At 43.4% G+C, this 27,712-nt stretch overlaps 1 protein-coding gene across 4 annotated transcripts in view; it reads right to left on the bottom strand.

The window, feature by feature from the left end:
* LOC124884207 (exocyst complex component 3-like protein 2) overlaps window positions 1–27,712 on the bottom strand; it is a 57,427-nt gene that overhangs the window by 15,585 nt on the left and 14,130 nt on the right. For all 4 annotated transcript variants that reach the window (XM_047391977.1, XM_047391974.1, XM_047391975.1 and 1 more), the window contains exons 2-3: window positions 8,890–9,393; window positions 7,746–7,972 (exon numbers count right to left, since the gene is read on the bottom strand). In XM_047391977.1, the coding sequence (XP_047247933.1) occupies window positions 7,746–7,972; window positions 8,890–9,356 (694 nt within the window). In that variant the 5' untranslated portion in view covers window positions 9,357–9,393. The remainder of the gene's footprint in view (window positions 1–7,745; window positions 7,973–8,889; window positions 9,394–27,712) is intronic.

Raw genomic sequence — 27,712 nt, 5'->3', positions numbered from 1 at the left:
CGCCTGATGCTGAACCAGCCCTGTCTCAACGGGTTCATTCAAAGATCCAAACACACTCACACACAAGGTGGGACCTCTGGATGGTGAAACTTCAGCAGTTTGCAACGCTTCAAACCAGATGGCACTGGAGTGAAACACAGCTTGAACAGCACCTTCATATGTATGTTAAGGATACCACACACACACACACACACACCTTACATTATGTGGTCCACTCTCAGCTGTTAAACACAGCTCTTATTGTTCAGCCTGCAGAGGAAATCTGTTCCAGCTGGAAGCATTTAGCCCCGCCCACCTCCACCCTCTTTCTCAGTTCATCAACATCATCATCGTCATGTTAAAGAAACTCATTGACTCCATGTCATAGAGAATGGAATATCATATTTTATTCAGACAGAGTCAGAAACCCAGTCTGGACCAATCAGAGCTGTCTCATCTCTTCTCTGTGTGCTCCCATTGGACGATTCCATCCAGGACCAAGGTCCTGGAACAGCAGTTCTGTCCTCCGTCCCAACACAGAAAATCAGCCCGAGTAAAAACATTGACACCAGAGAGTGAAGCCTCAGAGCTGCAGCCTAAAGTGTCTTCCGAGCTTCAGAGAACATCTGCAGGTTTCAGTCCCCAGCTCTCACAGTCACACCAACCCGGCTCTTTGTGAGGACCATCCAGGTTCAGCAGCAATCACAGCTCCACCATTACTGGAGGAGATGAGGAGTGCATATGAAGATGAAGTTCAGAACCTGGTGGTGTGGTGTGACACCAACAACACTAAACAGACCACTGAGACTACTAATTACTTTTAGGACCACAGACAAACTGAGCAACACCACTGCTGTGAAGCATTAAAGTCAACCTCTAGTCCTCGGAAGCCTGCACCAGTCTGCTATGGTCTTCAACAGGAAGCCATCCAGCAGATATGTGGTCAGAAACATCTGTGCAGCTCTTTAAACCCCCATCAGTTGCCAGCTTAGTGAGGAACTACTGACTGGCCCTGACAGGCATCATGGGAGCCTCTTATCAACTCTCTGAGGCTGCTGGGGGGAGATTATGGAACCGCGGAGCTGAAGGAACAGCTTCCTGCTCTGAACGTCTTCAGTTTCCAGGTCTTACAGCCAAAAAATCTGCAGAACAACCAAACAAAGCTCCACTTTACAGCTTTTCTTAAAGATTCTGGTTCATGTTTCTTATATTCTAGCTGAACAGTTTGTCTCAGAAATCTGAGCTCTGGTTTGTGCCTTTGAGAGTCTTTAAAGTGGACGTTGTGTTTTAGATTCCCTCTTCTGCCTGAATCCTGCAGCAACATGTTGCTGGAAGGTGCAGAGCTGCAGCTTCCAGCAGGAAACATGAGCATGGATTAATTAAACGCACCATCCAAGGTTAAATTCCACAACGGAGGACTGAGCCGGGCTTTCATCACTTTCTGCGCTCACCCTGCTGGTTCATCCTGCAACAATCCACAGGGTGAAGATCTCCCTTCTGGGGTGAACTGATGCTGAACCAGAATCACAATTAGAACTCTACATGGAAATGTCTTATTTTAATTGTATCTAAGCCCACATTGTTGCAGGACACATCCTGCTTCAGCTGTTTCTTCTCAAGTCTCAGGACGGAAGTTCAAATCATCATCTGGCCTCAACAAACCAAATTCAAACTGAACTGAAACACTTTCAAAGAGATGTTCTGTTTTTAAAACCAGAAGAAGTTGTCTTCTGGTCTGGATCTCAGATCAACTGATGATCTAACCTTCTGCTGCAGGATCGTGTCTCTGCTGATGGGTCTACATGGAAGCAACACCTTTGACACACATCTGATTTCATCACTGCTTCTTTCCTGAGCCAACTGACTGAACCCTGAAACAGTTCCAACTGGGTCAGACCAGAACACAGTGAGAACATTCATCATCAGAGATGAGGTCCACACAGGTTCTGATCAATGTGCCAATAAATGGAAAGAAGTTCAGGGTGAAGTCCCCTTAATTCCACTAAGTCAGTGAATGTTTTCGAGTTTCTGGCCAGAATCACCAGAACGATCTGGTCTGCATGTCAGACCTACAGGAATTTCTTCTATTTATTCTGAATGTCTGTAGCTTCAGTGGTGAGCTTAAACGATGGGACGGAGAAGCTCTCAGCACATTGAGTGAAGGTGAACAGGACCGGCCTGGACAGGCCCAGTCTTCACGCAGCAGCGGTGCAGAGCGAACCGTGCAGCTAGCTGGTGATGCATACCTGCAGAGCACTGCAGCTGAACTGTGTCTGACAGCTCGCCTTTTGGCCCTCATGATGCTCACATATGAAGCCAGAACATGTTGGAACATAAATCACAGAGAGCAGAGCCAGGAGACACCAACACTGAGTTAATTGGAGGTCAGTAAACGCAGCGCAGGCTGAGAGACACGACATCTGCTACAGCTTGATATAAAACACAAGCTCCACTTTATATTCAGAGCTTCTTTGTAGCTGAATGACGGAAACATTTCATCTCCAAACGAAGAACCCATATTTACCTTCAAAGCTCATTTTACATTTAATTCAAGAATTTGAAGTTTTGTAAAGCCAAAAATCCGAAAATAAGTTTCTTCCTCTGAGGTTCAGAAAATGCAACAAGACTGAAGCTGACATGAGATAAATATGAAGAGAAACTGTGCAAACTACAATTATTTCTCATGATTTTTGTTTTCATTTCAGTGTATGACTTTTGTCTAGTGATTCTAAGAGGACTGAAAACAATTATTTCTGGTTCATTGTGCTGCATAACCATTTTCCTGGTTATGCAGCTGCAGAATTTTGCAGGTGAGTTTCCTGGATGTTTAAATCCAACCAATGGGAATACAGCAAGGCCTCAGCCAATCAGTCGTCCTGCTGAGAAACTGCGCAGAAACAATCCAGAACATCTCAAACTCAGATCCACAGAAGTTTCCTCTGCGCTCCTGATGAGATGTGAAGATCTCCCTGAGAGCCTCCAGACTTTTCTTCATCAGTGAAGTGAAGCAGAGTTTGATGGGAGCTGCTGAAGAATCTGTAACTGATGTGTCCTCATTTACATAATAACTGATTTTATTTAGTCTTTTAATGAATGCAGATTTATTTATCAGAGAACGAGGGTCAATGTTAGAGTGAAGAAACTAAAACGGTCAAAATAATCCAAATTAGTAGCAGGGAGGAAGACTAGGGGTAGTTTTTTTGAGTCTGGGGTTAGAGGTGTTTTAGTTGATGGGGTTAATGGTCTAACTGGGTAACGGGAGCAGGACCCTGTAGACCCCACCCTCAATCATTTATCCCTTTATCCTGCCACCTTCCTCATCCTCTTATCCATATATTTGACCGCTTTGTTAGATTTGGTCTTTATCTGGCTGAGGGAATCGATTTTCTGGGACAGAAGCCCCCATCTCCGAGTCTCCAGCTCCAAGTCTCCACGACATCCTCTATTCTATTTAACAAATCGCATTGATGTGATGCGGTATTTGCGAGTCAACCTTTTATTACCCGAAGCTATTGCATGTTGGGAAAACGTCAGGATGTCAGGTCTTTTTATCAGCAGCATCTTCAGAGGTTCAAGTCAGTCAGAAATGTTAGAGAAATCCAGGAAACCTGGAAGATCCTGGGAAACAATCCTGTTTCCATTACTTTGATTGAATGAGTAGTTCTGCAGGTGACTGGTGAGTGGTTCAGCTCTCAGACAGGTGTTTCTACCTTTAATTTACCTGAACAGGTGTTTCTCTGACCAGCAGCCGCTGGTCTGACCTGCTAGAGAAGATTCAGCAGCAACATCTGAGCATCTAACTTCTAACTTGTTTCCTCAATTCATTGGACTGAGGTCCAGTTAAACATGTTCCTTCAGGATTTATACAGGACCCCTCTAATCCCAGGAATCATCTAGACCCTGATCCAGATGTGGTTCCAGGAACTGGACCTAAGGTGAAATTCTTCTCATTAAAACGTTGTCAGTCATGGAGGAGCCTGACATGTGTCGTGTTTAAACAGGATTAAAGGTGTGAGGGCTGTTTGTAGCTGCATTACACACACACACACACACATACACACACACACACACACACACACACACCATTAGCAGTAACCTGATCTGCTGATATGCTGCTTTTAGCATCATCTGAAAACAAACCCCCAGCTGATGTTCCTCAGCTTTCTCTGCTCTTCACAGTCAGCCAGAGTTCTTGTAAACAACCTGGCTGTAAAACATAAAGTTCAGATGAAAGGGATGGAATCAGTGGCGTGAAATCTCCGCTGCCTGTGCAGGACGCCACAAACAGGCACATGGAGATCTTTCTGCTTGGATTTAACACAGTAGGTAATAAATGCTCCTCCATTACAGCTTCTTTCCCAACTGTCCAGGTGTTGCAAATCTTCTATGGTTTCCAGATGAATGGAGGAAAAAATAAACCAATCTTTAAGCCACCTTCAAACACTCGCTCAGTTAGGAGATGTACAGTAATGTCCACAGGAAGTGATGTCATATATGTGGATATGCAGATTTTGGTGAGGCTCTATGTTAAGATATTTTTTTAGCACTAGTGGCCTTTATTTAAATTTTTTTGACAGTAGGCAGACAGGAAAGAGGGGTAGAGAGAGGGGGAGACATTCGGCAAATATCGCCGGGTCCGGGACTCAAACCCGGGACGGCCGCTTCGAGGACTGTAGCCTCCGTATATGGTCGCACGCTTAACCCTTACACCATCAGCGCCGGGCCTAAGGCTCTATGTTAGAAAGCTCCTTATAATTGATCCTGTCTGAGCAACCAAGTGATGAAGAGCTGCAGAAACGTGTTGAACAATTAGAGACAAATGAAAGAAAGAGACAAACAGCAGCCAGTCTGGATGCAGAAGGAAAGTGGTGAAACGTTGCTCCAGATGGACTTCAGAATAAAACCGATCACTGAGAGAAAACAGCATTTAGTCTCCAACGGGTCAGATTTACCAGAACACCCTGCAGGTCTGCGAGGGGACAGTTCTGGTCCACCGCTCCCCCACCGGGATGCAAGTCACACCGGTCCTTCCTGAGTCTGATGATAGACAAGAGGATGTACTTACTATTAGCATCCTGCAGTAAGCTTTCCCTGGGAGGCTGTGGCAGTTTCTGACCGGAAGACTGAGTAAAATCTATAGGCATGATGGAAAATGTTGTGCTTTCTGTTGTCTTTAGCTCCTGAAGGTGGCCTGAGCTGCAACAATCACAGCATTAAATGGATATGGAGGAACCTATTTTAATGGGTCCATGGAGACATGACAGGCTCAGGGTAACTTCTTTAAACCTTAACCCTGCATCAAACAGTGACTGAACATCACAGCTTTAAGCAGTGATCTTACAGGAGACAGCAGGTAGCTTGTGAATATCCAAATCTTGTACACGTAGAACCTCAGACATGGAGTAAACTGTCGACGTGGCCGTCATAAGGAGCTCAATGTGTCTTTTTCTTTGGACTTTCGGTGTAATTTGTTGCAGCTTAAGTTTTCTCGTTAAATTGGTAATAAGCACAAGCATCATTTGATTCAAAGCATTTGGAACGATCACAAAACAGCAAATAGACGTGATGTGATCCCTGAGGAACTCCTCAGATTTCTACTGCCACAGAAAACACGTCAGATGGAGCCTTCAGAGACTGTGGGGCGAGAGTGGGTGGCGTAGGCTGGCATGGTGTGGGGGTAAGAGGTGGGGTGGGCTGCGATGGGGGGGTGGGGGGTAGGGTGCTGAGACTAATTTCCACTTTTTTATACATCAAGATTATTTCAAAAAAATTTTCATTTCATCAAAAAGCTCAACAAATATAGATGTTTGCTCTGTTTGCTAGAGTTTTAGGAAGTGCAGCTTCATTACTTTGTCTCCATGTTTGCCCCTGAGGACCAGAAGCAGTGAAGGCCAAACTTATTCATACCCCTGGCAGATTTCAGTTTAAAGAAATCTTTTTATATGACCAAAAAGTTTCTTATGACTGGAAGTCACGTCAGTTTTATGGCTGTTCAGGCAGACTATCTTCTCTAATCTGATCTGTGGAGGAAGGTAATCATTAAGATATAAAAATTTATCGAAAGGAAATGATCAAAATACCTGAAACATGCAAAAAGCTGCTCAGCAGTTATAAGAAGGCTTTGATTGCTGTGATGTCAAAATATTTCCTCTGATTATTATGAAGAGTAGGGATATATCTGGGCTTATCTGTAGCCCTGTTTCCTGCTGGTGACAATAAACTAGTGGTTGATAACCAGTTAACATTATGAAAACTTGAACACGTTTGCGGACACATCATGTTGCTACAGTTCCTGACTTCCTCCTTTAAGGATTCTGTGCTGCACCTTTAATCGCCTCCCTAGTTAAAACCCGGCTGCAGGACTCAGACTTGAGTCTCTGACCTTGCTGGTCTTATCAGTAACGACTCTTAAGTTAAAGTAAATGTTGTTAGATGTGTCATAATATAGTTTCTTAAATGCTCAAACATTGATAAAACCTGCTTTGTTTCACTTTGAAATCGTCTGCCAGATCCTTTCTCCTTTCCTGATCTTTCAAAGCCAGAGAAATGACTATGAAAATATCCAATTAATCATTAATGGAAACAAACTTTGCAGGCAATGAACAGCAAAGAGGCTGTTTGAATGTGTAAACAAGGGTGTGGAGGAACCAATCCCTCATTATAAAACGGCAGAGTAAACAGGGTGGGAATAAACAAAAGGAAGTTTCCAGGACCCGCCACATATTTATGATATCACACACTTCCCAGTCAGATTCCAGGGTCTAAGTGGAGAATTCCAGGTTGTCCACTGTGTCTAAAAAGTACTGATAAGATCAGCTGGTGATGTGAAAACAAACTAGGATGAAACTACTTCCACGGGAGGAAAATACCTGGAAAGGGAATGTTTCTCGATCTGATAAAGGGAGCTGGAGGCAGGAGCAAAGAAATGACTTTGAATTGTTTCTCCGTGCAAAGACAGAACAAGGAGCTGACCTGTAGTATCACTGCGCTGGACTTCCCTTCCTCACATTGAGGTTACAGAAAACAGTCAAATCATTTCCCTGGGCCTAAAATAATCTGAGTTTTTGGTAACTGGGTCGCATGTTACTGGAGTTCATAACTGAGTTCAGAATCATTTCATGATTTCCCTAAAAAAACTACAGCCCGGTTTAGATGTTAAAGTGACATTATGGCCAAACAAACAGGTATACCATCAAACCAGTTGACTGGTTAGACCAGTCCAATAAGGTTTAAATAGAAATGGAGCTCAGGGAGTAAGCCAGAACTCCCCATCAGCATCAGAACCCTGGCTGCAGGATGACCTGCTTTGATCCAAGGATTCTTGTAAACACAGACACTGGTCATCAGTTACACCTGAGGTCTCCTGATCAGTCAGATCTTATCAGAAATCTTCCAACAAGAGTCTTTAGAGCAGGGGTCTCCAGCTCCAGTCCTAGAGAGCGACCGTCCTGCAGCTTTTAGATGCATCCCTGCTCCAACACACCTGAATCTAATGAAGGCCTCTGTCAAACCTGATGGCATCCATCATTCAATCCTTTGATTCAGCTGCGTGGCTCTTACCACAAGTCTCTTTCTACCCACGTTGGCCTCATTTGTATTTGGATCCTTGTCAAGGTTTGCACAATTACACTCCAATGTGTGTACAGAAAGGTACAGAAAGGTACAGAAAGGTACAAAACAAACCAAACAGCAACAGTCCAAACCTAACTACAGCATCTTTGGCCTCCAGTTACCTACCAGGTGTGAATTCCTCATAGTTCTCCTACCTGACAGAGGCTCTCTGGGTTTGACCTCTTCCACCACCTCCTCTTGGACCGGCTGGTCCTCGGGGCAGTCGGTCATAGATTCCTTCTTCAGCTTCCCCAGGCCCACCTTTTTCATGAAGGTCAGGCGTCGGCTGATAGAGTCACAGTCGCTCTCGGAGCAGTTGAGGTCCCCGTTGGTGATGGACTCCTTACGGGGGCTCAGAGAGTCACGATATTTTCCTGCAAATCTGGTAGAGATTGCAGAGAGTCAGGATCTGGTTATCTTTTGAAGTTTTCATCTTCGCAATGATCTCGTTCTGGAACCTCTTTTTACATCTGCTACCTCAATCACCTAAACCTTCATGAAACTCTGACTGCCCATCATTTCCAGAGTCTCCGAGTGTTTTTAGTTAAAGAAAGTCTTCTACTTGGATATAAAAGGCTTACCATTCCTCAAGTCTTTAAAAACATTTCAAACAAGAAATTAAACATCTTTCAGAAACAAGAAATGTCCGACTGTCATCCAGGAAATAACGACCACTACGGGTCGTTATTTATTGGATGATGAAGCGTCTCTGCCAATGTACCTTTCTATATTGACACTGTTTCATGAGTTTCTATTATAATATATAATATCATTATTTTCCTTCCTTTTTAGTTATTTTTTTGTTACATACTTCCATATAAGAAGCACAAATAGATTAAACATTATTATTTCAGTGGCTCTATCCCAATAGTACCTCATTATCCATTTCAACTGAGTACCGCCTGAATGTGGGCGAAGTCATCATAGCAAGGTTTCCTGAAAAGTAACAATGTGATCTGTATATGACAAACCACCATCGAGCTCCCTCTGTAGGTTCTCATCGGCCACTAACACAACAACGTCTGCACTTCATCATTGGACCACAGAGTTGATTTCAGTGGTTCTATGTTCTTTAAAGCTCAGCATACGCTCAGTCTGCTGTGAGTTTTAAAAATGGCAGGTTTGATTCTTAAACTGGGTCGCTCTCATGACTCAACCAGTGATGACGCAAGTTGAGCTGAGAAGGTATTGCTGCTAAAGGGGCTAAAAGTATCTTAATTTCTGCCTTTTATTATCATGTGACATCCACCGAAAGATAATCTCTGAAAACCCAGTAACTGTCTGAGTATCCTAGTTTACCTGAGCAGACTGCCTTCAGAGCTCCTCCTGCCTCTTTTCTTCTTCTGTGAAGGTGAAGGCGTTCCTTGCAGCGACCCCTGTGGGGAGGGTGTCTCAGCCACTTTGCTTTTCCCTGACATTCTCAGGTTCTTTCCAAGCTTTCCGAGACTCTTCAGCGGTGACATAAACTTGAAAGAACCCTTTGCCGACCCTCCTCCACCATTTCCTTTTTTTCCCTCGTTGGCCTCGTTCTCATCCTCCTCATCCTCAAATGGGTTGCGGTCCCTTGGCACATCACCATCCAACAGTGAGTTTCCGGGTGACCAGTGGTTTCCATGGCCACTGTTGCCATGGATATTGTCATCATCGTGTTCAAAGGGATTGTGGTGGGGCGTGATGTTGAGACTCATCCTACGGATGAACAGGGCGTTGTCTAGAGTTGGACCACCGCCTTTCAGGCGAACAGGAAGGTTCTTGAGGATAGGCATGATGGAGCTGTGGGAGGGGGGAGAGGGATGGAAAAATCTGAGGATGGAAGAGGAAAGATCAATCAATTAATCAATCAGTCATGAGAAAAATTCACAAAAGTCTTTAGATACAAACCAACAAATGTCTCTGCAAAGCGCCCCCTGGTGAGTTGACATTAATACACTTAACCTTAAAGTGATCCATTCAGATCAACAAGGTTCTGTTCCGTCTGTAAACCAGAGCAGGGTAAAATGATCCAACCCTTCCATGTTTATCTTTATCCCGCTTAAACTTTACATCATGATGCATTCACTGGACCTGCTGGAGTCCATTACCTTTAACAGATGTGAACCACTGGAGATATGCGAGGACTTTCTGAGACTGATTCATAGATCTGGACTGCAAGTTTGTTTGTTAAGGTCCATTAGGGTTAGTTTTAGTTGTTCCAGAGTTTACAGACTCGTGCTTCCTTTCTTTTCATTGGTTCCCACATGACATTAGGTTGCAGAGGTAACAAGTCCAGGTAGGAAACCCACAGATCCATCTGTCCAGAAACACTTTTCAATTCAATTCAATTCAATTCAAAAATACTTTATTGATCCCAAAGGGAAATTAAATGTTGTTGTAACTCATATTATGAAGGTTTCCTCAAAGAGTCGTTGTAGATGCTGATGTCTGTGGGCAGGAAGGATCTCCTGTAGCGCTCCGTCTTACAGCAAATCTGAAGGAGCCTCTGACTGAAGACACTCTGTTGTTGTAGGACAGTCTCATGAAGAGGATGCTCAGGGTTCTCCATAATGTTCTTCATTTTATGAAGTATCCGTCTTTCCACAATGATCTCCAGAGGTTCCAGAGGAGTTCCCAGAACAGAACCAGCCTTCTTTATCAGCTTGTTGAGCTTTTTTAAGTTCCTGGTTCTGATGCTGCTTCCCCAGCAGATGATGGAGAAGAGATCAGACTCTCCACAACAGACTTATAGAAGATATGCAGCATCTTGCTGCAAACACCAAAGAACCTAAGCTTCCTCAAGAAGTACAGTCTGCTCTGTCCCTTCTTGTAGATGGCTTCACAGTTGCATCTCCACTCTAGTCTGTTGTCCAGGTGAACACCGAGGTATTTATACTCCTCCACCACCTCCACTTCTTCTCCCGTGATAGAAATAGTTTTTGACTTATTCCTGTTTCTCTTAAAATCTACAATCATCTCCTTTGTTTTAGTCACGTTCAAAATGAGATGATTGTTTCCACACCATGCCACAAAGCGGTCCACCACCTTCCTGTACTCAGCTTCTTGTCCATCTCTGATCCACCCCACGACTGCAGAATCATCCGAGTATTTCTGCAGATGACAGGAGTCTGTCTTGTACTGGAAGTCTGAGGTGTACAGAGTGAAAAGGAGTTTCCATACTAGAACGGAAACACAATGCATCCACTAAGCTATGGATCTTCCCCAGCATCTCCTTCCAGTGGGAGGTATTTAAGCTTCTCCTAATCTGACCCTACAGAAGAAGCTCATTTTATCTGCTTGTATCCAGGATCCACATGTCAGAACTTCACTTTTCAGCTCAGCTCCTTCTTCACCACCACAGACAGGAGTTTTGGGACCCACAGCCATGGAAACAACATGAAAGATGCGGTACAAACTTTTCTGGAACTTTTATAATAAATTGCATTTAACCTACTTCCAACATTTGGAAAAGGGGGGGTGTAAAAGCGGACTTCCCATGATGCCACTGACCGTATAAAACCCCCACCTTTCCAATGGTATTATCTCTTCCACACCGGTGATCATAGGGACAGTGGAGGCACCGCTCGCTAATGTCTCTTTGCTGGCAACCGACATAAACACTTCAAACTGGATCCAAGAGCGTCATACGATCATCGATCATATGCACTGAGTTAAGTACGGATGAATTACTGTTGAAAGAATCCGGTATTCATTCATAAAAAGGGGAAATTAAGGTCTAAACCTGGTTTGACTTTCTCTCTGAGGCCTGCAGAAGCAAACGATGTTCCAGAGAATTCCCTGCAGAGACGCAGTCTCTACGAATCCGAGTGGAGCAGTTTTCCAGTCTGGAAAGAGGACAACAGGAGCCGCATCACCGTGGTAACGTGCAGCTTGGCGGCCCGACTTGCATTGATGATGGTAGAGTCTGACCATTGTGCAAATCCTTCTTCACACATCCCAAAGATTCTCAATGGGGTTAAGGTCTGGACTGCTGAGCTGCTGTTAATTGTTGCTTAAAGAGTTTTCATCAAACTCTTTAGGATATCCAATCAGGACTGATTGGATGCTCTGTTGCTCTGGGTAACGTCACTTCCTGTATAACGCGCCGTCCGTGCTTATGCATTTTAACCCTTTTTATTAACAGTATTTTAAAGGTGTGTGTTTAATTCTGGTGCTAAGCTATCAGCTTCTTTTGTTAGCTTTAACTGCTAACAGCTAAGAACACGTGCTTGCTGCTAAAGAATATTTACCCAGAAAGGTTATTAATTTTCAATCCCATAAATAATAGTCCCTAACATAACTTTACTGAATTTGAAAACCAAGTAAACACCATTAAGCCCCATTTCTCCAGAAAGATTTGGCTCTTTTCCAAAATATTCCCATAACTTTTTACCATTTCCTTTAATAATATTTCTTCAAATATTATTTGAATAAATAAAGGCAGCTAATGAGACACTGATGAGAATTAGTCATCCAGAAGGTTGGTTTTATTCAGCAAATCATTATTTAAAACATTATTTTATTAAAATAATATTTTATCTGATCTTGCATTGTGAAGGGTTGTCTAAATGTTGCTGATTATTTTCTAAGTTGATTCCAAGACTAACTTAACTTCATTTCCAGATTCTTCAAGATAATCCTTGGTTCTCAAACATAAACATTGCATGGTAATGTTGCATCACTCTTTTGGTCATGATTATCAATCATCTTTAATCAACTTGTTTATATTGTACATAGTCCATTAGTCTTCATTATTCTTTAATTCTGCTTGGTAGTTTAGTTGGATTGTTTTAGCAAAGTAAAGAGTTTGTTGATTGAAATATGTTTGACTTTGAGTTGACTTATTTTTGTTAATAAATTCTTGTATTTTAAGAAATTGTGTGAATTCATTCCATATATGTGCAGAGTTTATGCTGTTCAATAATGTCAGAGCTTGGCTCACCCTTTTGATTTTGTCCTAATACCATCGACTTACTGGGCTGGTATTCACAGGGCAACCCTTAAAACACCCAAATATTATTTGATAAAATATTAATATTAACTGATATTCTCAGATTCATAATCACAACAGGAGCAACGTCTTTATATCTGTAGATGAAGCTCTAATCCATCCTGACATCAACTCAAAAACAAGACACCAGGATACATGAACAGTATCCTGTTAGTCAGATATCATCTGCAGGAACAGTTTTTCTAAATCGGAAGGTAATCTTTTTATTTCCAGCTCATTCCTGTCCAGCTGACACCTAAAAACCTAAAAACCCGGTGAGCGAACACCATGGCATCACATCCGCCTCCTCTACAGAAACAAAGATCTTAACAGACTCGACAGACTGTGTCTTCAGGTCTTCTTCTGGGCGATGGGGAATGAACTTGAATTCCATTTTAATGGAAATATTTGAATACATCAGACACTGAAGGACAGTCCTCTAAAACTGATTGCAGAAGGTGTTGCCTCTATGAGACACACATTAACTAGGTCCTAAAAGTTATCGTTTATTGTGAAACTTTGCTCACACTCGGAGCAGCAGGTAAATGTTTGATCAGGTCCTAAAGGTTAATGCCTGACTTCAGGACTGCAGTGATCTCATTTCTATGCCAGTATTCTGTTCATCAACTGTTTTGCTGTTACGTTTTAGCTTTGCTCATAAGCCTTTAGCATTTTGGACCTTTGTTCCTATAGAAAAAAAGCTTGAATCAAATGGGAAGCTGCAACGTTCCACACGTGAAGTTCAGAAACATCCCCTGCCTCCTCATTGGAACATTTTGAAGATCTCCTCTGAGACCCACACTGTGAGGACAATACCCACAGAAGATCAGCCTCCCTAGTTGGTTGGAGGAACCTGAAATATCAAGTCTCCAGCTTATGGTTCTGGTAACAACAACAACTTCAGTGATGCTTAAACTCCTAAAGATAGAGGACTATGAAACACAATGAATCATGGCGTAATGCTGTTCAGGTCATTAGATCCGCCCAGTTGTAAATCATGATGTTCCTACACCTGGAACACCAGCAGCACAAAGAATCATAAAGTCTTCAAACATTAACAGACGTTGGGCAGCTGCAGAACCTTCACCGAGCAGAGATCATCTTGGTGACGCTGCAGTGATTCCTAGGAAACACATTAATGATTAAATCCGCCTTCAGGTGAGACGATTCACTGGTTTAGGCTGTTTCTGTTAAGCTGCCCATGCATCATGACAGTTTTAGCGTGCAAGCACAGATAAGACTTTTATAACACCACTCAAAGACATGGTTTGATGGGTGTAGTCTTAGCTTCAGCCATGAAACCTCAGGACCTGGGAGACTTTAAGCCTGATCAAAGCTGCTAATCAGACAAACCATAAAATCTGCAGGCTGGTTGGATATTCTCTCTCACGGGGTTACTGACCCAATGGTCAGGAGTCAGGCAATCAGTACCAGTATAAAGGGACAGAATGGGTCGCCGCAGCTGATTCCATACCCAAACTCAGAGTGTTCCCCAACAGGACTGGGCAAGAAACAAGGGGACCAGTGTTTTCTAGATATTAAACATAGCCAGTTTTGGGGAAAACTGCCATGAACCTTCTGGTGTAGATGGAGAAATGTGAAGAGTGATTATCTGGATAACCTTCAGCGTCTTGGCTCTGCAATCGCGGGGATGCACAACAGTGTTGCTCACTGCAGTGCCCCAAACACCCTTTAAAGGAGCCATTTCACCAGTGTGAAAACTCTTGTCTTTATTGTGAAATAATGTTGCCCCAGCGTCAACCAAAGCTTGGAGACATTAATCGGCTTCATAGCATTTGGTTGTTGTCTTTGCAGAGTTACATATTTAATTTAGTTCAATCCAGTTTATTGTTTAAAGGTACTTTACAGAAAAATAAATAAATTCAATCCAATCAGATTGATCGAAGTACACACATTCCCATATAATCCTAGTTATTAAATCATATCATCAGGTTCAGTCTAATATTCTGACGGGTTAAACGTTTCTGTCGCATGTAGCAACAGCAGAAGGTAAAACTCTCTTTTAACAGGAAGAAACCACCAGCAGAACCAGAACCAGACTCGATGTGAGCAGCCGTTTGCCACGACTGACTGGTACAAAATAAAGTCACTAAATTTGGACCAAAGTTATAACATGAACATCGATGATCTTTCATTCATTGGCTAATATAGAGAAAATGTGTTGATGATTTCTAAAGATGAGGTTTTATATTAACCTGCAAACTGCAACATGTTTCCAAGACAAGGTAAATCATTAAATGTCTGCACTTCATGCAGACGTTGTTCAACCAGACTTTCTTTCATTCAGTTCTGATCATCTCTAACCTTTGTTGGCAAATACTTTGGCCTGTGTCAGTGTGGAGAGGACAAGAAGAGATATGTCAGGTGTAAATACTACCGCCATCAGTACCTGAAAATCATTTAGATAAGATAAGATTCCTTTATTGTCAGTGCATACACAGAGCAAACATGATGAGCTTCAGGTGTGCTCCACAGATGTCCTGATTCAATAGTCACTTTCCTCCTCAGCCTCAGTATACACTACCATAACGACTTTCATTTGATGGATTTCTTTATATTTATGACTTTTTCCATTGTACATAGTTTCTCACTGAAGGCCTCAAAACAGTGAATGAACACATGTGGAATTATATAGCAAACAAAAAATTGTAAAATAACTTTAAATCTGTTATATTTTAGAATCCTTAAAGTAACCGCCCTTTGCTGTGATGACTGAAATATTAACCTTTGGCCTTCTCTCAATGAACTTTTGGGAAGTTCTTTCAATACTCCTTAGAAAACCATTTCAGGCAACCACCTCATGAAGCTCCTGGAGAGAACGTTAAGAGAGCAAAGCAGTCATCAGAGCAAAGGAGGGCTATTTTGTAATAATCTAAAATGTAAAAATGTTTAGTTATTTCACACTTTTTGTTAACTACATAATTCCATGTGTGTTCATTCACAGGTTTGTTGTCTCTGGTGAGAATCTACAATGTAACCTTTTAAGTGAGAAAGGCATTCTAAAACTTTTGTCCGGTAGTGTATACATGCTCATGGTTCTAGTTGTTCCTCTCTGGCTGTAGTACTGCCTTACAATCAGTTTACCTGCCTCAGTCTTCTCCATGCTCTGTTTTCCTTGAGACTGACTGTAAATTTATGTATATTATTTCATTATTACATTTTCTTTCAGTCACTATGCTTCTCCCAAGTTCCTGCTTGTACTTTGTTCCAGTACAAACCCCACCAAACATGACAATGGCTCCCTAATTAATAAGAAAAAGATGATCTAAAACTTCCACTCCAGAAACTAAAGGGATTTTACCACACCACACCCCAAAGACCGCCACCCCTCCACCCCAACCAATATGAACACATGCAAAATTCATGCATGTGCAGGGGAACACTGCAGCAGGTGTGGTGGTTGCTTTCTGCAGAAACAAGATAGCAATCCAGCCTGAAAAACACCTGGGAGATCAGTTGATGTAAGGACACAAAATATCTTAACATCTTAACCGGCTGATACATAATCATTGTCTGTCACTGCACAGCTAGTTAGCATAGCACAACAGAAACAAATAAACATGAGTCAAAGTCCAAGTCAACAAAAAACCTGCTCAAAATCTTTATAGAGATTTAAAACACAGGAAACTGTTTGCCCTAATTTTGGTTAATTAAAGTAGTTAATCTACACTATTGTAGGTAAGCTAGGCTAATATACAGGTCCTTCTCAAAATATTAGCATATTGTGATAAAGTTCATTATTTTCCATAATGTTATGATGAAAATTTAACATTCATATATTTTAGATTCATTGCACACTAACTGAAATATTTCAGGTCTTTTATTGTCTTAATACGGATGATTTTGGCATACAGCTCATGAAAACCCAAAATTCCTATCTCACAAAATTAGCATATCATTAAAAGGGTCTCTAAACGAGCTATGAACCTAATCATCTGAATCAACGAGTTAACTCTAAACACCTGCAAAAGATTCCTGAGGCCTGTAAAACTCCCAGCCTGGTTCATCACTCAAAACCCCAATCATGGGTAAGACTGCCGACCTGACTGCTGTCCAGAAGGCCACTATTGACACCCTCAAGCAAGAGGGTAAGACACAGAAAGACATTTCTGAACAAATAGGCTGTTCCCAGAGTGCTGTATCAAGGCACCTCAGTGGGAAGTCTGTGGGAAGGAAAAAGTGTGGCAGAAAACGCTGCACAACGAGAAGAGGTGACCGGACCCTGAGGAAGATTGTGGAGAAGGGCCGATTCCAGACCTTGGGGGACCTGCGGAAGCAGTGGACTGAGTCTGGAGTAGAAACATCCAGAGCCACCGTGCACAGGCGTGTGCAGGAAATGGGCTACAGATGCCACATTCCCCAGGTCAAGCCACTTTTGAACCAGAAACAGCGGCAGAAGCGCCTGACCTGGGCTACAGAGAAGCAGCACTGGACTGTTGCTCAGTGGTCCAAAGTACTTTTTTCGGATGAAAGCAAATTCTGCATGTCATTCGGAAATCAAGGTGCCAGAGTCTGGAGGAAGACTGGGGAGAAGGAAATACCAAAATGCCAGAAGTCCAGTGTCAAGTACCCACAGTCAGTGATGGTCTGGGGTGCCGTGTCAGCTGCTGGTGTTGGTCCACTGTGTTTTATCAAGGGCAGGGTCAATGCAGCTAGCTATCAGGAGATTTTGGAGCACTTCATGCTTCCATCTGCTGAAAAGCTTTATGGAGATGAAGATTTCATTTTTCAGCACGACCTGGCACCTGCTCACAGTGCCAAAACCACTGGTAAATGGTTTACTGACCATGGTATCACTGTGCTCAATTGGCCTGCCAACTCTCCTGACCTGAACCCCATAGAGAATCTGTGGGATATTGTGAAGAGAACGTTGAGAGACTCAAGACCCAACACTCTGGATGAGCTAAAGGCCGCTATCGAAGCATCCTGGGCCTCCATAAGACCTCAGCAGTGCCACAGGCTGATTGCCTCCATGCCACGCAGCATTGAAGCAGTCATTTCTGCAAAAGGATTCCCAACCAAGTATTGAGTGCATAACTGTACATGATTATTTGAAGGTTGACGTTTTTTGTATTAAAAACGCTTTTCTTTTATTGGTCGGATGAAATATGCTAATTTTGTGAGATAGGAATTTTGGGTTTTCATGAGCTGTATGCCAAAATCATCCGTATTAAGACAATAAAAGACCTGAAATATTTCAGTTAGTGTGCAATGAATCTAAAATATATGAATGTTAAATTTTCATCATTACATTATGGAAAATAATGAACTTTATCACAATATGCTAATATTTTGAGAAGGACCTGTAAACTAAGCTGTACTGTGATGCTAACACAAAGCTAAGAAAAAACATTCATCTCCCACATCCCCTACAATAAACTAATCATAACCAAGATACTCAAAGCTGAAACGAGTTAAACTCGGGTAAATTCAGCTGAGATATCTATGGTAAACTAAGGTAAACCTATATTACACGAGGTTAAGGGGGATTTCTTCCTCTCCACTGTCGCTACATGCATGCTCAGTATGAGGGATTGCTGCAAAGTCAACACCAGTGACTGTCCACTGTCTCTACATGCTCATCCAGGAGGAGTGAATGCTGCAAGTCACTGACTGGATGCAATCTGCTGGGTTTCCTTAGATAGAAAAACTTTTTATCCAATTTGAATAAATAACTGAATCTGACTGCACTGTTTGATAGTAGTGAGGATCACAGTTCGGCTCAGGTTGGGCCCTAAATGAATGAAAGTCAGCATAACGTCCTCTGAAGTGGGTAAGCACCGCTGTGGAGGTGGACTGGGAGCGGATGTTGTTCATGTTGCTGGTTTCCAGTCTCACCAGCTTAGGACACGCTGCTGCTGCCAGAAATAGACACACAGCTTCTGTCGGAGCAAACAGACTTGTAAAGGAAAGTGCCTCACCCACACACACAGACTCTGCTACAGGGTGAAGTGGGAAGTGATTCAGTGGCGTTTGCTTCCATAAATACCCAGCAGCCCCGGCGGCGCTCACACACAGCCTGTTTTCTTCCAGAGGGTCGCAGGGCATCACGGAAGCTGCTGGACACAAACAATGGGAGCGGAAAGGACAGCGATAGTGTGACGGACAGAGGCGAGGACTCCTGGGTCCCATGCTCGCCGCTGGGTGTGGTCCTGGGGCCAGGCTGGCAGAATGCTGAGGGGCCTCTGGGCACAGGCGGGTCATAGACAGCAGAACCGTGTCTATGGGGGTTGCCTTTATGTTTGTTCATGTTTCTCTTCTGATTTCTAATGTTTAATATTTCTGAGTCTCCTGTGTCCCGATGGTCTCTGCCTGTTGTCCCAGTTTCAGGAACCTACTGCAGCCTTTTCCATCTAAAAATGGAAAACATTCAGGTGTAATACTGATATCATTTAAACCGTGTTGAAGCAGAAAGATCAAAAGGACCCGAGCATCACATAGAAAACAAACCGATGGAAGATCCAGCAGGATGAAGGTCCATTCTGTCCACATAGCCAATCAGAAACAACAAACAGACGACAACAGAGGAAGACTGGACCCTACCAGAACATGTGAACCAGCTAGTTATGCTGCAGGAAGCTGCAGATCTCAATAAAGCTGCTTGATGACATGCACCAATGAGGAAGCTGTTCTTCATTGTTTATTCTTTAACTGTCAGACATGAGAGCTTCTTCTGTTCAAGGTTTTCTTACAATTAATGAGGACCAACAAAGTTTTATTCTCACAGTCACAGGGGGATGGTTGGGTTCTGGTTCTGGCACCGATCATCCGCACCAGCTGTGAGCATCTCCTGCAGTCAGACTCCAAGCAACAGGCTGAATATTCTGTTATGATAGTGTGAGGACCATTTAGACCATTTTTTTGCAACATTTCATGCAAGCCTGTAAGATTCACAGTAGAATCAAACATTTTCACCAATTCTTGGTTTTATCCCATCAAGAACAGATCAGAACCATCAACCTTCACTCACTTCCATCTCTTCCATTCTCTGCATGAACATACAGCAGCAGAACAGAACGTCATGTTCAACCGGACATTTATAAATCACCCAGAGGTGACAGAGTCTCGACTTTTTATCGTCACAAGACACAAACAGGAAACCAGGAAAGGCAGCAGATATTCAATCAGTCTCGGCTCTGACCTTCAGTTTGGGTCGTTTCATGACAAACGGCTGCAAAGATTATCAGCTGGTGTGTCTGCAGGAGGAAACCATCAGAACATTCACCAAAAATAATAACAGGAATCATTTCATAACAGCAGCCCACAGCTGATCAGCAACTTCCTGCTCAGAGTTCAGGAACGTTGGAGTGGAGATAGCAAAGGTCTGCTTCTGCAGAAGAAAACTGTCTGTCTCCGTCCAGAGAGCTGCCAGCTGTGTGGGCAAACATGTTGGTTGTCTTCACTCTGCTGGGTCCAAACTAAATGATCTGGCTGAAGGAGGGTCTCCTCCAGGTAGACCAAGGAAGACATCAAGGCACCAGGAGTCAGTGTCTGGGAGCAAACTGTAAGAAATCATCTGAAGAAAACGAAATCAAGCTGGAACCATTACTAACAGCCACCCAGAACAAACAAGGTTCCAGTGGCCCGAAGACAAGCAGTCATGGTCCGTAGATGATCAGAGGAAAGTTTCAGGAACAAATCCAGGATCTGGTAGAGAAACCATGCAGAAGAAAGGCTGATAAACAAAATGTCCTGTGTTACAGGAAGGAATGAAGCTTTTCATCCCTCCAGGACATCACAGGACTTTCCTGGGAGAAATGCTTCAGTAAACAATGTTTTTCTAAGTAACTGTCATACATGCTGGAATATTTTACTGTCGATGTTTTCATGGACACGATGGGAAAGACAGAAACACGAAGGAACCAGATCTGTATTTATGTAGAAAAATATCTGCTAACAGAGACAACACAAACATCCTCCTAAAGTCACTAAAACTCAGCAAGACACTGGCTGATGGGTCCATCTCAGCATCAGATGGAATCCAAGGGAGAAGACTGAAGCCTTGCAAACGTTGCAGAGGTTCACAACAAACACCTCAGCAACCTACAGGAGAACAGCAACCATGTTAACCTTGTTCAGAGGTGTCCACCTCTGTGATGGCAGCATTAATGCATACCCTCCTCTTTCTCAGTTTGGGCTTTTGAATGTGGCCTTTCATTGTCTTAGTGAAGAATGGATGGATGTTCCTAGAAAAGACATGGTCCTGAGGGTAGCAGGTGCCGCTCTCTGCAGACCTGACATGTCCCCAGTACAGAAAGCTGGAGATGATCCCAAATAACCGGACAGATCAAGACGTGTTTGCAGGAAGAAGGGGACAAAGTAACGGCTGAAAGTCTTCGTGGTCCATTGTCCTCAAAGCCAGGGTAGAGTTCAGTTTTGGAAAAAGGTTCAGAAACATAACAAAGATGGGAAAAGCTGCACTGGAACATTTTACCTAAGATGGATATTGATATTGATTTAATATCCATAAATCAAATGAGGCTGAGGACACAAACTATGGAATATTTTGGGATTATTGTTGTTTGACAGAACATAAATCAGTGATACTGAGAAGCTATCAAACATTCTGGTTCTTTGTCTTTTAAAGCTTTAATCATGAGTTTAAGATGTTTCCACTTTGCTTAAAGTCAAAAGTTGAACACAAACAGAAACACAAATGATCAGTTTCTTGTTTACCCACAATCTGCCTCGGAGTAGATGTGGAGTGTTTCTGGGAATCAGCTGATAAATGTCTGGAATGATAAGTGGTCAGTTGGATGTGGACATTTCTCACGGAGCTGCAGGACTGGGGTCAGTCAGCTGATTCAGGATCATCAGCTGCTTCTACAGGAGGTCAATCAGGACTTTTAGGACTATTCCTTGATCAACGTCTGAATGGAGGTTTCATGTCCAGAAGGTCCACAGAGTCAGCAGCCGGCTGGCGCTGCTTCAGCCAGATTTTCAGCTCGCTGTGAGGAATATATCAAACGTTCCCAGAATTATAATTATCCTCTGGAGCTCATTCCTCTCTACAGGAATAATATTACATCTCCAGGAACAGCTGCTTTTCTTCATAAACGCTGCTGAGTCTGGGCTTTTCATTAATGAGAGACAGATGCAGCATGGGTCACTGTTTTCATATCGGGTAATGGGGTTCTAAATGTTCAGAGCAGTTTGGACAGAACCTCCCTCATCCTTCATCTGCCTGCAGCAAGACTTATGCATCAAGTCCTTCCTGTGGCAGAGCGGAACGTCCTCTGTGTCCCGACTGGATAATATCTTTCTGCTGGAGGAAACGTGTGGATGGAGGTGTTCAGTTGTAACTCTCTGAAGAAATGTTTTAAACATGAAAACACTACTGAGACATGCTGCAATAATCAGCAGTGAAAAGCAGCAGAAGCTCCTCAGCTGGGTTGAGCATGTCAGATCATACGGCTGCAAGTCCAGTTTACAGCAAGTCGGGTTTAACTGTGATGAGGACTCAAACAGAGGTGAAAGGCAGCAAGATATTCAGTCCTAAAAACACACAAGATGGCAGCAGAGTAGGCGGAGAATCCAGACTCAGAAAACGGGAAGCAACAGGAGGATCTGACAGGGACCGGCAGAAGTGAGGAGTATAAACACCGAGGAAGGTGATTGCTGGAACAACGACCTGGTGAGTCGGATTAGCTGAATGTCCTGCAGCATAAACTGATTTACTGAGGGAGAACGGCTCAGGGAAACGCCAGGGTAAAAGAAGATTAACCACAGAGATACCAAACACAGGAGCGTCAAGAAGTATTTCAGCAACACAAGGAAATACAGGACAAATACGGGCCGAAACTTGTGCCATCAGAAACTGAGTTTGAATTTGCTTAGACTGAATCTGTATTCGTGAAATTTGTTGTATTAAAAATTCAGTGTGACTACGTTTTTTCTGTCACACAGTCTGAGCAATTCAAATTCAGTTTCTGGTGGCACAAGTTTCTGCCCATTGACAAACCTGACAAACCACAATGAGAACACAAAATATAGAACCAAAGTCCAGTGGATCAGCACCTCTTTGCAAACAGTTTTACACCTACATACAAAGTGTTAAGAAGAATGAAACCATGTGCAGTTAAGTGATGAATGCAAAATTATTATTATCTCAGATCCTGAAGTTAATTTGTTCCTTCAGTAAATCTGCCTATCAGACATCATGTTGCAGGATAAGCATCTTCATCAGAGATCCTTAGACCTTTCCTCCTCAGCTACCTCCTCCGTCTCACCGGACGAGCTTCAGGTGTTCCCAAAAAACCCCAGGAGATAATCAAGCTTAAATTCCCAGGTCTGTAGCAAAGCGTCCCCAGAGTGAGACGCCTCTTTATGAAGGTCCCCCAAAAACATCCCATAATAGAAGCTAAACTAGTTCCCTTTGAAGCAGAGACTCTGAGATGTTTGACCTGTTAGGAATAGACCTGCTGAGCCACAGTTGAAACTCATCTGAGGAGATGTTGGAAGTTCAGTTATTACAGGATCATGGGTGAAGGTTGGACTTTAATTCAACTGACAAACATTATCCCATCACTGCAGAAGCTACTCTGCCTCTACTTGGGGAAGAGGCTAATTCTCAACACAAAGCTGAAGTCCGGATATGACAATATCACCAAAGCTGAAATCGGCAGATTACAGGGAGCAGCGGGCAAGAAACAATGTGCCCCAAAAACAAAAGAGAGGAAAGCGGGGACGCACTGGCCCAGCTAAGGACTAGCAAGCCGCCAATTCCCACTCTCTTTCTGGCTGCTCACTGGATAACAAAGTGGACCTGTTACGTCTGAGACTGAATGTTTCTACAGAGATGAGGAACTGTGCTGTTCAGTGCTTCACGGAAACCTGGCTTTAAAACAACATGCTGGATTCTTCAGCTTTTCTGGGCTGACCACAACCACCAGTCACAGAAAACACGGGGAGGAGGACTGTGTGTACATGAATGAAGGTTGGTGTACAAACTGTGTACTGATAAAAAGCTACTGCTCTGGCGCGATAGAACTTATAACTGTGAAATGTCTGACGTACTATCTGCCATGGGAGTTTACTGCAGTGTTCGTCAGTGTTGTTTACATCCCGCCGGGTGCTAATGAAGCACTGAAGGAGCTACATGACAGCATTAACTCGCTGCAGATAAAGCACCCGGAGGGTCACTTTACTACCAACAATCCCCGGCTCATGTGAAGGGCGTCAAGTACATCACAGACTACAACACCAGGGATGCAAAATGCCCAAGGGACTCCTCCTTGCCATTTGCACTCAACAGGTTATATGCCCGCTTTGAGGACCCTGAGACCCCACCGCCAGCACCAGACTTACACCACCACCTGGTGACATGCCCCTCAGTCGGCAGCAGACGTGAGGAAGACCCTCCAGGGAATCAACCTCTGCAAGGCTTCAGGCCCCGACAACATCCCACGGCGGGTATTGAGGGACTGTGCACATTGCTGTCTGAGGTGTTGGCGGACATCTTCAACACCTCACTGTCACTGACATCTGTCCCCACCTGCTTAAAAACTGCTACCATTGTCCCCATCCCCAAATGCTCCACAGTGACATGCCTAAATGACTACCAACCTGTAGCCCTATCCCCGGACGTCATGAAGTGCATTTGAGAGGCTGGTCATGACTCATTATCAGGGAGACCATCATCGTCACTGTGGACCACCATCGATACATCGCTCCACTGATGACTGCCATCTCATCAGTGGTCCACACAGCCCTCACCTATCTGGAGAGCAGTAAATCCTGCATCCATCTACTCTTCCTGAATTTCTCCTCAGCCTTCAATCCCATCACACACAGACCTAGTGTAGAAGTTCTCTTCTCCTGGACTGAGTCCCACACTGGGGAACTGGGTCCTGGACTTCCTGACCAACAGACCTCAGTGTCAGGATCCACAACACCGTTTCCTCCTCTTTCACCCTCAGCACTGGCTCGCCCCAGGGCTGGGTGTTGAGCCCCCTCCTGTTCAGTCTGCTGATGTATGACTGATCGGTGAGACATCCCAGCAGTCATATAATGAAGTTTGCAGACGACACAGGAGTCAAATCATGAATAAGGATGAGTCCAAATACAGAGAGGAGGTAGAACACCTGGTGCAGAGAAAACAACCTCTACATCAATGTGAGGAAGATTAAGGAGATGGTGGGGGATTTCAGAAGGGATAAGCACCCTCTCCCTCCCCTGCACATCGGAGGAGCAGCTGTGGAAGTGATCCCCAGCTTCAGGTACTTCACAGCTTGTGCCTGTGCACATATCCAGTCACCTCATGGGGAGTGCCAACACTTCCTGTCTGGTCAGGAAGGGTCACCAGTGCCTCAGGAAACAGGTATGCTGGACATGGGAACTCAGTCCTGAGGAGCTTCCTCTGCACCTGCACCACCGAGTGGCACGGCAGCTGCACTGTTGCTGAGGGGAAGGCTCTGCAGAGGGTGGTAAAGGCTGCACAGGACTGTGGGAAGCAGCCTTCCCACCACCTTGGACCTCTACACATCACAATGCAGGGGGAGCACCCTCCACATCATGAAGGACTCCGCCCATCCTGCACACGGTTTCAGCTCCTCCCCTCAGGCAAGCGGTTGAGGAGCATTCAGAGCAAGACCAGCAGGCTCAGAAACAGCTTCTTTCCTGAAGCTGTCAGACTGCTGAACTCCAGCTGCGCTCTGTAGACTCTCACTATACACTTCACCCACCAAAGGTGCAATATTAAGGACTACCTCACGCTTTACATGTATATTTAGTACTTTGCAAAGTTTATTTCAGCCTCACTATTTAACTGTGTGAATTCCTTTTTTTTTGCTCTTTGCTGCCTATATTTTTACTGATTGACATTTATAGTTAGATGTAGCTTTGTATGTTATTCTTAGTTTTCTTTGTATTTAAGTTTTAGGCTTCTTAACTTGAGTCTGAATTTTGTACCTTAACATGTAAATGTGAGCTGGTATGACAATACAAATCCTTGAAACCGTGAGTAAACATCAGGTTCTGTGGAGTTCAATGATGCAGGTCAGAAGTTCCTCCTGCAGACAGAAGCCACGTTTTATGACCAACTGAACAGAACTTTAATGGGCAGAGCTGCTGGACAGGGTCAGGACCGAAGCTTCCTTTGAAAGGCTTTGTAACAAGTTCTGAAATAGATTTTGTTCCCATCCTACCTTAAACATCATTAACTTTGACTCCTAAGCTGGTTCTGTATGATTGGATCATTGCTGCTCCCCAGTAAACAATCCCATGTTGACTGGAGCTGTGGAGAATTTATCCTAGATTTTTGTTCATACAACCTAAACAAAAAGAAGCTGAATGTATCAAGGAACTGGGCCAAAACCGGAGGTTGTTCTGTGGACCCGGTTTCAGCTCAACACTGGCCTGGTACTTTAATCATCTTTGTGTTCAGCTGGTGCTGCAGAAAACTGAAGCAACAAACATTTCATGGTTCTATTCTTTGTTCTAATGTGTTTCTGCTTTAATGCAAATAAAAGCAGAATAAAGACAACAGCTGGATTCTATTCAGCATGAAGGGGACAGACGAGCGGCTTCATCCCCGGAACCGGAGGGACGAGGAACGTCTGTGATCTGGGAATACATCATCAAGCCCCGCTTCTCAGAGAAGGATCTGGGGACTTTGAACTCAATAAAACTTGTTTTTATCAGTCATCCATCAGCTCAGCCGGTACCTGACCGGGTGTGATGGCACCACTGTGGGCCTTCAGAGATACAGCTGGAACCACATATTTACATACACTGTAAAACATGAAACAATTCTTTTCACTGACATTAAATCTGACAAAACTTTTCCTGTTTTAGGTCATTTAAGATGAACAAGATGGTTTCTTTTTGCTAAATGTCAGAATAATGATGACGTCCTTCAAGGTTGGGGGTCACATTCACTAAGATTATTTCAGCTCTGAACAATTTGGGTCCAGATGATGATGTCATGGGTTTGTAGGCTTCTGATAGGTTAATACACAACATCTGAATTAAATGGAGGCACACCCTGCTTCCTTGCCTGGAATGTCCAGCATCTTACTGTTCAGGAAGGTGACAGGTTCTGTGACCCAGAGATGGTTTGGTGTGAAATGTTCAACCCAAGAACAGAAGCTAAAGACCTCGTTAAGATGCTGGTAAGAGAGTCATCCTCCTGTCCTCTACCCAGATTGGCTGAAACCACTCAAAAAGGAAGACGCCAAAAGTCCAAAGGCAACATAATCAGCTAGATTACACTTCCCAAACACGCTCAGGGTGAAGAACCTTAATATTTTGACTGAAGGAACCAACATTCAAGTGTTTCACCACAATGACCATCTTTACATTTGGAGGAATATGGAGACGCTTGCAAAGCAGAGAGCACCATCCCAACAGTGAAGTACAGGGGTGGCAGTATCATGCTGTGGGGCTGTTCTGCTGCGTGATGAGAAAAAAAACATGATGTGGAAATACTGAAGCAACATCTCAAGACATCATCCAGAGAGTTAAAGCTAGGGGACAAATGTGTCTTCCAAATGTACAATGTCCCTCAGCATCCCACCACATTAGTCACAGAGTGGCTGAAGGACAACAAGGTCAATGTTCTGGAGTGTCCATCACAAGGACCTTATCTCCGTCCAAGAGAGCATTAGTGGGCAGAGCTGAGAAGGTGGGTGTGAGCAAGGAGGCCTACAAATCTGATCCAGTTACACCAGTTGTGTCAGCAGAATTGGGCCAGAATTCCAGCAAACTACTGAGAGAAGCTTGAGGAAGGAAACCCAAAACATCTGACCCAAGCTCAAACTGTGATTCCACCAAATACTGAGGAAATTTACACAAACCTCTGAATTACAAAAGTCAAAACAGAAAATGTAGAAAATATTTGTCTCTGATTTTATTTATTTTGTATTTTATTTTATCAGATAGAGGGAAGGTTTTGTCTGATTAAATGTCAGATAGCTAAATATCCGGTTTCTAATGTAAATGTCAGGATCTGCCATTTTGTTCTTTGTTTTTGTTTACTTTGCTGTTAAAGATTTTCTCTGTTCCTTTGATTAGTAGTTTACTTGGTTTAGTTAATATTTGCTTAGATTCTTGGGCTTGTTTACATGTCCTTAGATTTAGTTCTTTCTAGAGTTACTATTTATGTTTGGGTTTCTTTTCCCTGTTCCTCCCCTTGTCCTT

Source organism: Girardinichthys multiradiatus, chromosome 18, assembly GCF_021462225.1.
Source record: "Girardinichthys multiradiatus isolate DD_20200921_A chromosome 18, DD_fGirMul_XY1, whole genome shotgun sequence".
Classification (NCBI taxonomy): domain Eukaryota; kingdom Metazoa; phylum Chordata; class Actinopteri; order Cyprinodontiformes; family Goodeidae; genus Girardinichthys; species Girardinichthys multiradiatus.
Note: the sequence above shows the minus strand (reverse complement) of the source record. Positions and strands in the feature narration are given on the sequence as shown.